Source organism: Pinus tabuliformis, chromosome 5_1, assembly GCF_031772625.1.
Source record: "Pinus tabuliformis cultivar Carrire ecotype Pingquan chromosome 5_1, CPIR1, whole genome shotgun sequence".
NCBI classification, from domain to species: Eukaryota; Viridiplantae; Streptophyta; class Pinopsida; order Pinales; family Pinaceae; genus Pinus; species Pinus tabuliformis.
The window spans coordinates 109,779,705-109,792,427 of record NC_142305.1 but is presented as its reverse complement, the minus strand read 5'-3'; the positions used below and the strand labels follow the sequence as shown (position 1 = coordinate 109,792,427).

At 42.7% G+C, this 12,723-nt stretch overlaps 1 protein-coding gene across 1 annotated transcript; it reads left to right on the top strand.

Annotated features, from left to right (window-relative positions):
- The first annotated feature begins 265 nt into the window (after positions 1–265).
- Positions 266–2,737, top strand: LOC149163664 (uncharacterized). Its single transcript, XM_089429229.1, has 2 exons — positions 266–1,648; positions 1,784–2,737. Exons 1-2 carry the CDS (start codon positions 266–268, stop codon positions 2,735–2,737), a joined length of 2,337 nt encoding a protein of 778 aa, XP_089285355.1.
- Positions 2,738–12,723: the final 9,986 nt, after the last annotated feature.

Here is a 12,723-nt window from a genome sequence, read left to right as displayed (position 1 = left end):
TAGAGCTTGGCGGAGGGTTTTCACAGGTGCGGGGTTAGGGTTTTCACAGGTGCACAGGATTGTTAGAGGAATCCGTAGCCAGGTCGGTTCCTCAGGCGCAGGACGAAATCCGGCGTCAGGGCCTGCGGCTCCCCAGGCTGAAACGATTTTTCGTAATCTCACTGATTTTAATAAGAGAACTAGGGTTAAAACCTAGCCGACAATACTGAACGGGATGGACGAGGCAAGGGGGGGGGGTGCAAACCCCTCCTTCAAAAATATAGTGATGGGAGAAACCAGTTCAGAAGGAACTTCAAGCGGAAACAAGGAAAACCTGGCCCCGGTAATGGGCAACTTGTGGCAGAAGCGAATGAAAGGAAAATGCCTTCCTAGAGCTCAGAAAAAACCCAGGTATGTCATTCCATTCAATAAACTGGAGGAATACAATAGCTATATGAAGGATCATGCATTAATCTGCAAATTTATCGGCTATTGGCCCTCCGAAAAGGAGTTAAATAGATGGATAGAACAGCGATGGAAACCCCGGGGTCATATAGATCTCAAACTGGGAGCGCAGGGTTTCTTCACTGCTATCTTTACGAACCTGGAAGACAAGAACAGAATTTTTGAGGAAGGGCCGTACTTCCTGAATAACGCAGGTCTGTTTATGAAGCATTGGGAAGAGCGGTATAACCCTGACAAAGAAAAACTAATGGATGCTCCGGTGTGGGTTAGGCTGTTTGGGTTACCTGATGAGTTTTGGGACCCAGAAATCTTGGAAGGGATAGGCAATTCAATAGGCAGCTTTGTCAAGACTGCAGAGGCCACCAGAAGAGGAAAGTATAATGCCTTTGCCAGAATTTGTGTTTTCATGAACTTGGCTGAACCACTCCCGGAAAATATTGAATTGGAGTACCATGATGAGGTCTGGACGCAGCCACTCGATTATGAACACATTCCCTTTCGATGCCGGAAATGCCATGAGTATGGCCACTTATATAGGCAATGCCCTCTAAATAAGGAGGAAGGAGAGAAGCCAGAAAAAGAGAGGACAGCAGACAAAGAGGAAGGCTTCCAGCAAGTCTATAGAAAGAAACGGCAAAATAAGGAAAACCTGAAACCCAAATCGCAGGAAACATCCAATACAATAAAAAGCCAAAATAAGTTCCAGGTGTTGCAAGATGATGCGGAAGGGTATGAAGTAAATTTGAATGATGATGAAGAACCAGAGAACTCGCCCATGGAGATTTCCCGAGAAGAGAAAGAGAAAGCAAAAAGCCCAAAAGGACCAAGCGAGAAACAAACAGAGGAAAAAGAGGCGGAAGAAACAGTGGAATCGCATATGGAAGTCGAAAACCAGATGGAAAATGAGGCCGAAGAGGAAAAGCTAATGAAGAGACTACTCCAAGAGTGGAAGTATCTGGATAGCAGATTTATACCAGAAAAACAAAAACAGCTATTCAAGGAAGCCTTCCAGAAATACAAGGAACGGAAAGGGGAAACCCTGGAAAAACAAATAACAGAGGTTGGTGAGCAGCAGAAAGAAATGCTGGAAATGGGCAATACTGGCAAAAGTAGCAGAAAAAGAGGACGGAGAACGTTAAATGAAACTATCCAATCGGTGGGCGAAACACTGATCAACTCTGGTAAAGTGATACCTCTGTCAGAGGTATTTTTCCCTTCTTTCCAAAAGTTTTAAATGATTATTGTAAGCTGGAATATTAGAGGATTGCATAGTAAGGGGAAGCAAAGATATTTGCGAGATAAGCTCAAAAAAGAAAAACCTAGCATTTTGATATTGCAGGAGACTAAAATTAGTGTACAACAGTTAGAAGAAATCATTGAAAAAAATAGATTGAATTACAGAGTTATGGGACAGGATGCCATAGGAGTCGCTGGAGGATTAGCGGTATTGTGGAACCCGTCTGAAATCCTTCTAGATAATTGGACTAGCATGCAGGGAACCTTGACAGGGCTGGGCAGGATAGTGGGGACCAAGGAAAAAGTGGTCATTACAGGTGTTTATGGACCCACAAATCCTGGAGAAAAAGAAAACTTCATCAGAAGTTTAAGCACTATCCGACAACTTTTTTCTGGGCAACCGTGGATCATTGGAGGAGACTTCAACTTAATCAGATCCCTGGATGAGAAAAAAGGTGGGGTTAGAAGGCTGGATAAATTTATGGACAAGTTTAATGAGATGATAGAGGACCTAAGGGCAGTAGATATGAAAACCATCAACGGAGTCTATACATGGAATAATCGAAGAGGAGGCAGGAACCAAATTGCCTCAAAACTGGACAGATTCCTGGTATCTGAAGACATCTTAAACAAAGACATCTATGTCGAAGCCAAGATAATCCCCTCCTTGGGCTCGGACCATTGGCCAATCCGATTGGAAATCGACATCAAAAAAATCCAGGGCAAGAAGCCGTTTCGTTTTGAAGCATTCTGGTTACGGGATCCGAACTTCATAAAAAAGGTAGAAGAATGGTGGAATCAAAGTAGAGTGCAGGGTAGAGGTAAGATGCACACGTTTCATTTAAAGCTGAAGGAATTGAAGATGAAGATCAAGAAGTGGAACAAAGAAGAATTTGGCAACATCATGGAAGATAAGCAAAAACTAGAAAAGGAAATGGAGGATATCCAACAGAAAATAATTCTGGAAGGCAGGACTGAGGAAAGCATCACCAAAGAAGGGATTCTGCTGGGAAGAATGGAAGAAAGACAAAAGCAAGAGGAAATTCTATGGAGATAAAAATCTAGAATTAAATGGCTTCGGGAAGGGGAAAGAAACACAAAATTTTTTCATCAGGCAATGGTTAAGCATAGACAGGGGAACAGAATTCTTTCCATCAAAGGGAATAATGGTATAAGACTGGTGGAGCAAAAGGAAATTGAGCAAACTTTAGTGGATCATCACAGAGGAATCCTTTCTGAACCTCAAGTTGATCGAGGGAGAGCTATCCAGGAGATCTGTACTGCTATTCCTAGACTAGTTACGGAGGACCAGAACAAAGCCTTAATGAGGGCGGTAACTTTGGAAGAGCTGGAAGAGACAGTGAAAGCAATGAGGAAGGGCACAGCACCGGGACCGGACGGCTTTACAGTAGATTTCTACCAGGCTGGCTGGCATTTTCTTGGAAAAGACATACTGGATTTGGTAGAAGAATCAAGGGTGCAACAGAAGGTATGGCCGGCTCTGAACTCAACCTTCTTTACTCTAATACCTAAAGGTGAAAATAAGGAGGATGCTAATGGCTTCAGGCCGATAGCTCTCTGTAACGTAGTGTATAAAATCATAACCTCTTTAATGGCTAGAAGATTAAAACCCTTGCTGGGAAGTTTAATATCGGCGGAGCAAACTGGTTTTGTGGAGGGGAGGCAGATATTGGATGGCTTAGTTGTCTCTCAAGAAGTTATCCACTCCCTCAAAGACAAAAAACGAAAGGGAATGATGATCAAGCTTGATTTATCCAAGGCCTACGATAGGCTCAACTGGAGGTACCTGGAAAGGGTTCTTGAATGTTTCGGCTTTCACAAGAGATGGATTACATGGATCCACAATCTCATTTCTTCCCCTAACTTTTCTATCTTAGTCAATGGAAACCCTTCGAACACGTTTAATGCTTCCAGAGGTATCCGTCAGGGTGACCCGTTGTCTCCTTTCCTGTTTATCCTAGCAGCAGAGGGTCTAGGAAGGTATATTACTCAGGAAAGAGCAGCTCACAGATTAAATGGACTTCGCTTATGGGGAAACAGACTTCCTCTAACGCATCAACAATTTGTTGACGATATAATGCTCTTTGGAGAGCCAACGGTTAAGGAAGTCAAACACCTAAAGAAAATACTGGACTTGTTTGCTGAGGCATCGGGACTTGAAATTAACCGGGATAAATCGTGTGTATTTATCTTCAACACGGTGGAGCAAGTGAAGACTCACCTTACTAGAATTCTGGGCTTCAAAACGGGTGAACTACCCACCAAATATCTGGGTAATATGCTGGACTTCACGTCAAAAAGATTAAGGAACTGGCAGGGAATCTTAGACAAAATGAGGAGGAAAGTCTCGAGCTGGGCATTTAGGGTCCTGAATATTGCTGGCCGAATAGTTTTAGCCAAATCGGTTCTTCAGGCTATACCTATTTATCCCCTTTCAATTATGGCGGCCCCGAAAGGAGTATATGGGAAAATTAGAAAAATTATCAGAAATTTCATTTGGAGAGGGTCAGAGGAAAAGAAGAAATGGGCCTTAGTGGCCTGGAACCAACTCACAGAGAGGAAAGAGAGAGGTGGGCTAGGATTAAGAGACCTGGAATTGCTCAATCAAACACTGGGAGCTAAACTTTGGTGGAGGTGGGTACAAGGGGGAAATGACCTCTGGAAATCAATATGGAGAACAAAATATCGAATGCCAGAATCACAGGACGACATTCTAAGACAAGAAGAAATGCCCCGCGGATCCGCTGTATGGGAATTGGCTAGCCAAAATCGAAACATTGTTGCGCAGCATGCATTCTGGGAAATCAGAGGAGGTAATGAAGCTCACTTCTGGGACGACAGATGGCAGCAAAGAGAAAGACTGAACAATATGCAGGACCTACATCAAATCAGAGGAAGAATTGAGGGGAATAGAACAAGTGTCAAGGATTATTGGAATCCTGCCAACATGAATGACTGTTGGAGATCCTGGAAGGATCCGTTAGAGTGGGATCAGAATCTTAATCCTGACCTACAGACGGCGTTCAAAAAGGAAATGAACTCAAGGAAAATCAGAGTAAGAGACGGAAAAGATATCCTCCGCTGGGGTAATACCATGAGAGGCCTTTTCTCAGCCAAGGAAGCTTATTACTTGGCAAATCCTCACAACATCATCAATGGCCAGCATAACTGGAGGAAATTTTGGGATCTAAATTGGTGGCCCAAAGTGACCACTTTCGCTTGGTTAGCTTTGAAAAACAAAATCTTAACTTGGGACCGCATTCAACAACGGGGTTTTTCGGGACCTTCGAGCTGCTATCTGTGCAAGAATCACGAAGAAAACAGAGATCATATTATGATCCACTGCCCGTTTATTAAACAACTATGGTCTAATATCAAGCGCACCTTTAATAAACCAGGAGTGGAGGTTAGAGATTTTATCGAAATGGTTTCCCATTGGAGGGAAGAAACTTTCCACTGCAGAGTCATACAAAGAGCCTGGAATCTTGTCCCAGGTTTTGTAGTATGGCTGGTATGGAAGGAACGCAATGCTAGAATTTTCAAAAGCATAAGTAAGGGGCCCGAGATAATTTGGGAACGGGTGGTAGAGGCGATGAGAGAAACCATTCTGGTAGAGAGATGGCAGGACGAAGATTGGAAAGCAGATCCAGGGGAGCAGGAAATTATGAACAGACTCAACCTCAAATTTGAGATGGTGCATTATCAATTAAGGGGAAAGCAGGACATGAGGATTAAAAGCCCAGACAAGTTTACCTATCCCAGGGGACAATTTATAAAACTAAATTTCGATGGGGCCTCTAAGGGCAACCCTGGGGATGCAGGGTTCGGGGGCATATTCCGTGACAGCATCAGACAAGTAAGATGGATATATGCCGACTGGGGAGGGAATATGACCAACAATGAGGCCGAGTTCTGGGCTCTCCACACTGGTTTGAGAATTGCTATCAGAAATGGGTATTCTAACCTGGAAATTACGGGCGACTCCCAAATTGCTATTGAAATGATTAAGAAACTCAGGAATGGTAAGGGGTGGGAAAAGGTGACTAAGAGCTGGCGCACAGCAGGTATCGTACAGGAGATCACGGATATGATTAAAAGATTAGACTACTGTACCTTTAATCATGTTCGAAGAAACGGCAATAAACCTGCGGACTGGCTTGCCAACTGGGGCAGCAAAGGCCAGCACAGCAGGATAGATAGTCAGTGGAGGAATACGGAGGCAAATAGAGAGTGGCAGGATCTGATTACGCTCATCAAGGCGGATCATGATGGTGTTATCGGGGATCACACTTCGATCAATGAAAGGGATCATTAAATGGCAGAGGAACGATCGAACCATGGCCAAGGTTCGATTGAATAAGGTGGTAAGTGGCATGCAAATCCGCACAATGATGAAGCAGGATTTAAGAGGAGGTATTATGACGGCAGCAGGGATGAGTACCAAGGATTACGCATTTGATGCGATAATTAATACGCATCAGCTGAGAGGGGAGATTAACGAGGCGTCAGGATACATTGCAGTGGACGTGATTACGGATGGAACGGCCGACGGTAGTGGGGTACCGGATCTGGATGGGAAGCAGTCGGGAATTCAACTTCAGGCATCACTCTATGCTCACCACATTATAAATCTCCGAAGGCAAGAGAATCAGAATTCGATAAACAATTACCTTGGCGGGACTCTTCAGAAACATTTCCATAATCTCCTGCAGAGGCATTCCAAGGGGAGAAATAAACAGAGAAGGAAGAGTGACAGGACTGCTGGTGGCATGGACACCCGTCAGAGAGGCCGTGGTGCAGGGGAGAGGAGTGTAATTGAGGAAGAACGGGAGCAAGGGAAGGGCAAAAGCCCCTTAGAACGAGACCCCCCATTTATTATTTGGGATATAGACGATGGAGTCTCGGGGAATAGATTCAAGGAAATGCAAAAGCGGAGCTCGAAAGGTAGCACGCCCCAGCTGGAGACGAACTCGTCTAGGCAGTATACCTCTGAAGATAGGCGCTCGAGGCTTCGTAAGAGGGGCCGTCCACCGAGCAGTGGTCAAAGCAAAACGCAGAAGGGGGATAGGCACCAGAGCACGACAGAGTACGAGGGAGGGGAAAATTCTGGCAAGCGTCAGCAGCGACCAGCGAAGCCGAAAAGAACAGTGATGCACCAAATTCGAACGGCGGAAAAGGCCTTTCAAAACAATGCTGACCCTGATATTCGCAAGATAATGCAATTTCTTAAAGAGGAGGCCATTCAGGAGCAATCGGCAGACGAGATGGAAGAATGGGCAACAATCCTCCACGACCCTGGCCACACTCGCGGTCGCAGGACTCTTTTCAAGCAATCCCTTCACATGTATTGGGTAATGAAAGGCTTGATGGCGAAGGCCTTGGAACAGGTTGCCAAAGAAATGGCTGATTTGCTTCAGAAGAAACCTGATATGAGCAAGGAGCTAAGCTATATTCGTACAGCCCTGTCAAAACAGGAGGATAAAATGGATGAGATTCTGCACCTGCTGAAGCGTGAACGTCAGGATCCAGTTCAAGGAGACAGCCAGCCGAATCCTGCGCAAGGAGCCAGCCGGCCAGTGGAAAAGGAAGAGGCTTGACGGAAGATATGTTAAGCTCTGTTTATATGTTTTGTTCTGATTTTGTCCACGTAATTAGAAATGAACAGCAGGAGTAGCATTATAGTTATGAATAAGGTTTACGGTAAGTTTCAAAACTGTTATGCTGTGTTAGCTACTTTGGTTAGACTGAGAGCCTATTACTTCTGGGCTGGACTGAAAAATTGCAGATGGTTATTGACCCGGTTTCCCCTTGAGGGCGGGCTTCTATGGTTTGGATGATGTATCTTTTTGGAAAATTTTCAGTAATAGAATTAGTACTACCTGAGCTTACAAAAAAAAAAAAGACTGAGCGTTGACTGATAATGAACAACCCAAACTAGGAATAACAAGATTGTTATCCATAGCGGAGTCTCCAATTCTGTTTCGGGTGGAAGCACCCTATGGCTTTGGTTTAGAACCCCAACAGAGCATAAGAAAACTACAACAAGAAATACTCATACAGCTCAGGAAAAATGATTATATTACCAAACTATGTAAGAGTGACCGTACCCAGATTTCCTTCGTTCGAGTAGGTCCCGTAGGGTTGAAACCCTCTGCAACTCCTGATGTTCTTCAAACCTGAAAATAATTCAATTTGAACATACATAGAAGTATAGAAGTAAAGCATATTCACGAAATTGACTTTATATCATATAAACTAATGATGGATCATACATCAAAATGACATTCATATATGAATTAAAATACAATTTGATGCATAAACATAGTTAATTCGAAAACAAGACAACATTTCTTTTATTGCAGTAAGCTATAAATAACATGGAGAGAATTCACCTGAGTCTTTTTCTTCTGGCTCCAAGCAGAACCATCCTTCGGATTCGTTCTATCCCAGCCTTCAAAAATCTTCTTCCATCACCAACACCATGATATCTCAAGAAAAGGGAGGATATCTAGAATCAAGGAAACAAGGGTTTCCTGAAGTTTGAGGAAGTGCATGAGGCATAAGGATTCATCAGACTCAGTCAGGGATAATCTCAGTATAATAACTCTATCTCTTCTCCTCCTTAAGGACTTCCCATAGAAGTCTATTTATACTTCTCCCAATTAGTTTTTTAGTTGGGAAACAGTTGGGCCATGGGCAATAGGAGGTAATCAATAGGTAAAACCCATGAACTCCACCCATAATTAAGGAAATTTAATTTTTTTAAGTGTTTCAATACATATATGTAGGTTGGGTATTGAATGACCCACATGTACATGATTTTAGCTCAGGGAAAAGTAGCATACAGGGAATAAAACATAGTTTTTTTATATATTTGGACCAAGTCTAGAAGGAGGGGTTGCCCTAGGCCATAAAAAAAGCATCACATATACCAAGAGTGGTAAATGGTGCTATAACATCGAGGAAGGCCACCAATAATGGTGATGGTCTCCAAGATGCACAATACAACCTAACGAGTGTGAAATATGTTTTTGTCATCGAACACTCGTAGAATGGCTTAACCAGGAGCCAATAATGAGAACCCCTAATCAAATACAAGGTGGTTTGTCACTAATGTCTTCAAGTACCAAGGAAATGAATGTGTTTCTAGGTTGTCTTCATAGATAAAGTGTTGAAGTCGATAGGAATATACCTGTCGAAAGGTAGGCAATAATGTGTCCTACATCAATCGACACGAAACGGGACAAGAATGATTTGTTTCTTGAGGAATATTTGAGCATTGGGCCTAAATGACATAGGGCATGATGAAAGGATATGCTTGATGGGTTGATGGAGGAAACAAAAGGTTAACCCTTGAACAATAGAAGGCACGACAACGGTTTTAACCATGCAGCGCTAGACTCGTGAACACCAAAGAGTGTTAGGATACAGAGATGCAAGAACATCGAGGTATTTAGGCTAAACTCATAAGATAGTAGGATTCATATTGAGAGGCCGTCACAAGGAAGGTTTATCTGAGTGTGTGCCATGTTCAAGGGAACTACTGCTGCCAAACCATGCTTTCTAATATTGAATGCAGTTGTGTTGTCTACTTTCCCCTTCTGATTTGTTTAGTGAGTCCAGACAGGTAAACTTGTCGATCTTTTCATTTTTTAAGAGTCTGAAAAGGACCGCGAAAAGAGCGACTCTATGCCCTATCTGATTAGCTTAATGAGTCCAGACAAGCAAACTCGTCGACCTTTTCATGTTTTGAGAGTCTGAAAATGATCATAAAAAGAGAGACTATATACCTTGTCTGTTTAATTTAATGAGTCCAGACAAGAAAACTCGATGGTCTTTTCATATTTAGAGTGTCTGAAAAGATCATAAAAAAAGACTCTAGGGTGGTCCCTTTATCATAGTTGTTAACCAGGTGCAACAAAATATTAATAGTATACCCGGATCAGTTACTTTTCCGTGAGTTAATCTATTGAATCCAGATAAAGAGAAACCCATGTTCAATAGATGTTGACCTCATTTCGTTACGAGTACGAGGAGACGGACTAAACTTGTTTTTCGACGTGAATTTTTAATGAGTCATGTGACGACAAACTCAATACCTTCATCAAATTTTAACGAGTCAAATGAAGAAAACTCAAGGTATCTTTTTCAGTTTATTGAGCGAGGAAAAAGAGGTGAAATAAATGCTCATTCCTTCTTCGTAGATTTAATGAACCTGAAGAAGGGGAAAAACTAGGGGATTTTTCGATTTAAGAGCAAGAAATGGTCCCAAAAAAGAAAGTGGTCTGGTTGTTGCCGTAGATATTTAACGAGCCCGGTGACAAAAACTCGGAATTTTTCAGTTTAACCAGCGAGAAAAGTACCTAAAAGAATGCTCGGGTCATCTTTGTAAATTTTTAACGAGCCTAAAGAAAAAACTCGGGATTTTTTCAGTTTTATGAGCAAGAAAAAAGCGCCTAAAAAGAATGCTCTAATGATCTTTTTTCAGTTTAATGAGCTAGAAAAAGAGAAAAAAAGAGTTTCTTAGACCATCGTCATATGTGTTTAACGAGTCCAACGATGAATAACTCAGGGATTTTTTAGTTTTTATAGCGAGAAAACATCCCATAAAAGAACACACTCATATCTTATTTGTAGTAGTTTAACGAGTCCAAAGAAGGAGACTGGAGTTTTTTCGGATTAACGAGCAAGAAAAATACCATAAAAAGAATGCTCGATCTTCTTCATGGTAATTTAACGAGCTCAAAGAAGGAGACTTGAGGATTTTTCATATTAACGAGCAAGAAAAATACCATAAAAAGAATGCTCAGTCTTCTTTGTGGTAGTTTAACTAGACCGAAGAAGGAGACTCGAGTATTTTTCGGATTAACGAGCAAGAAAATGCCATAAAAAGAATGCTCGATCTTTCTTGATCTCATGCTTGATAATAGAAGGGTCTATGCCATGCATTTCCTCATAAGACCAAGGAAAAATATCGTGGAAATCTTTAAAAGGGTAGGTGAAGCTCACAATTTCCTTAGGATTGTGATTGGCTCCAATTTGTATGCTTTCCATGCTGCCTATCTTGATTGAAATATTGATGAGCAATGTCTTTGAAAGATTTCCCATGTTTCCCTCCGAGTCCAAAGTTTGGATAGCCGTATAAGGTGAGGAAATGATTTCAAGTGCGTCAAATGACAGGATTTGAAGAAGCATCATGTCTGAATCAGATATCGAAACACGATGGTGTGAGTCCTCCCAAGGTTGCTTTTCTAAACTCATGATCTCTCTAATAGCTTCGTCCATAGGTAGGACTTGATTGAGGGGATTGAAAGAAGGAGCAGGTATGGGAGGGGCAGTGGTACTGTTGGCCATAACCAAAGTGACCAGAGATTTGGATGCAGATTGAATGGCTTCGTAGGCCAATTCAGCTAGTGACAGTGACATTTGTTCTCCATAAGTGTCAATGTCTAAAGGGGCCAGGAGGATCCAAGGATCGGTCGGTTTGTGAGGAATGGATGAAACCATAGAGACCATCTGTGGAATCGCGGGTGGTAGAAGAGGGAAACAAGCCATCAGGGAAGAGCCCTTCAATAGACCAGTACCGATACTGACATAAGAGTTAAGTACACCACCCACTAAGGGTACAAAGCTGCTAGGTACCGGGGAGTAATATGGGGTGCAAAAGGACAGTTGGTCCACTGTGACTATCTTTCCATCTAAGGGAAATAAGATGATACAGAAGACCGAAGACACAATGGAATTCATGGCATAAGTCCAATTGCGGCCCAAAAGCAGATTATAATTGAGTTTATGATCCATGACTTCGATATCCACCGTTACCGTTTTCCCACTCAAGGTGATGGGGTAGCTAGCTAGGTAACCTTTTGGGATGAAAGTGTGGTCATCAAAAGATTTAATGGAATTCGACAGCAGGGATAGTGTTGGAGAACCCAAAGTGAGCCAACATGAAGTCGACATGATGTAGGTAGAAGCACCTTTGTCGATGATAGTTCTATGCATACCTTTACCTTTCGAAAAGATTTTCACCTGAAATGCAAGCTGGTGAGAAAGGGGAGGTTTACACTTTTCCATGTCGAAAATTGCAAGCATGGATCCTATGGGTCGATACCACCAATGGTCGAAAGCAAATCTTTCCTTTGTGCTGGGCATGTTTGTAATACTTCGAGCAATAACATAGCCGACGGCGCTTGCGCCAAGTCTTCTACAATGATGTATTTTTGGGTGACATGTGCAGATGTATTGTGCGTTGTGCGTTGAAGTGCACCTTTAAGGGGGCGAATCACAAGGTCAACAACTGGCCTTTCGATATCAAGATTGTTAGGTGGTGGTGGGTTTTGACTTGAGGAAGGTTCCTCTGCATGAGCGACAGGAGCTCCATAATTGTTGGCTCTGGTTTGTAGATCTATTGTTTCAAAGGTGTAAACGGTAGAGGGTCCTTCACCAGCTGAATGATGATGCGAACTATCATTGCCCCCTTGTGGGGGTTGGGGTTGGTTTGCAATAAGGTTCTATTGTTGCTGAGTAGGGAAAGGATTATTGAGGACAACGGGGGTCCTTCCGGTGTCCTTTTGAGCAATGAAATTTATGCATTCCTGAAGACACGGACACAGATATGTCATGTGGTATTGCACACATATTTTGCAAGGGAATCAGGTAGGTTTATCCTTTCCACCGTTAGGAGGTGCAATAGCCTTCTGCTTTGGGTTTTGCTGCTTTGTTGACTGCTCCTCAGAAGGAGCAGTATTTTTCTTATTCTTCTTGTTCTTACCACCGAGTTTTTGCGTAGACTGCACAGAGTTTATCTTGGTGGTAGGAAGAGCAGTTGATTTGGTAGAGGGGTCGACTTACATCTGGGTAATGTGACCGCTGAGTTGTTTTACAGCAACCCCAGAGGTTGTGCCAATAATCCCATCGGTGTGCACTCTATGGTGCTGAGTAGAGGAAGCATTGGAGTTGCGAGGGGCATTGGGGATTACGTCGTAAAGAGTGCCAGACTGTGAATATATCTTATAGAAGTGC

What these genes read in the sequence shown, in the direction of transcription:
- LOC149163664 (XM_089429229.1), top strand. Translation starts at nt 266, where the DNA reads ATGGGAGAAACCAGTTCAGAAGGAACTTCAAGCGGAAACAAGGAAAAC. An exon ending in AAGTGATACCTCTGTCAGAG is followed by an intron (nt 1,649 to 1,783) that starts GTATTTTTCCCT and finishes TTGATATTGCAG; the next exon opens with GAGACTAAAATTAGTGTACA.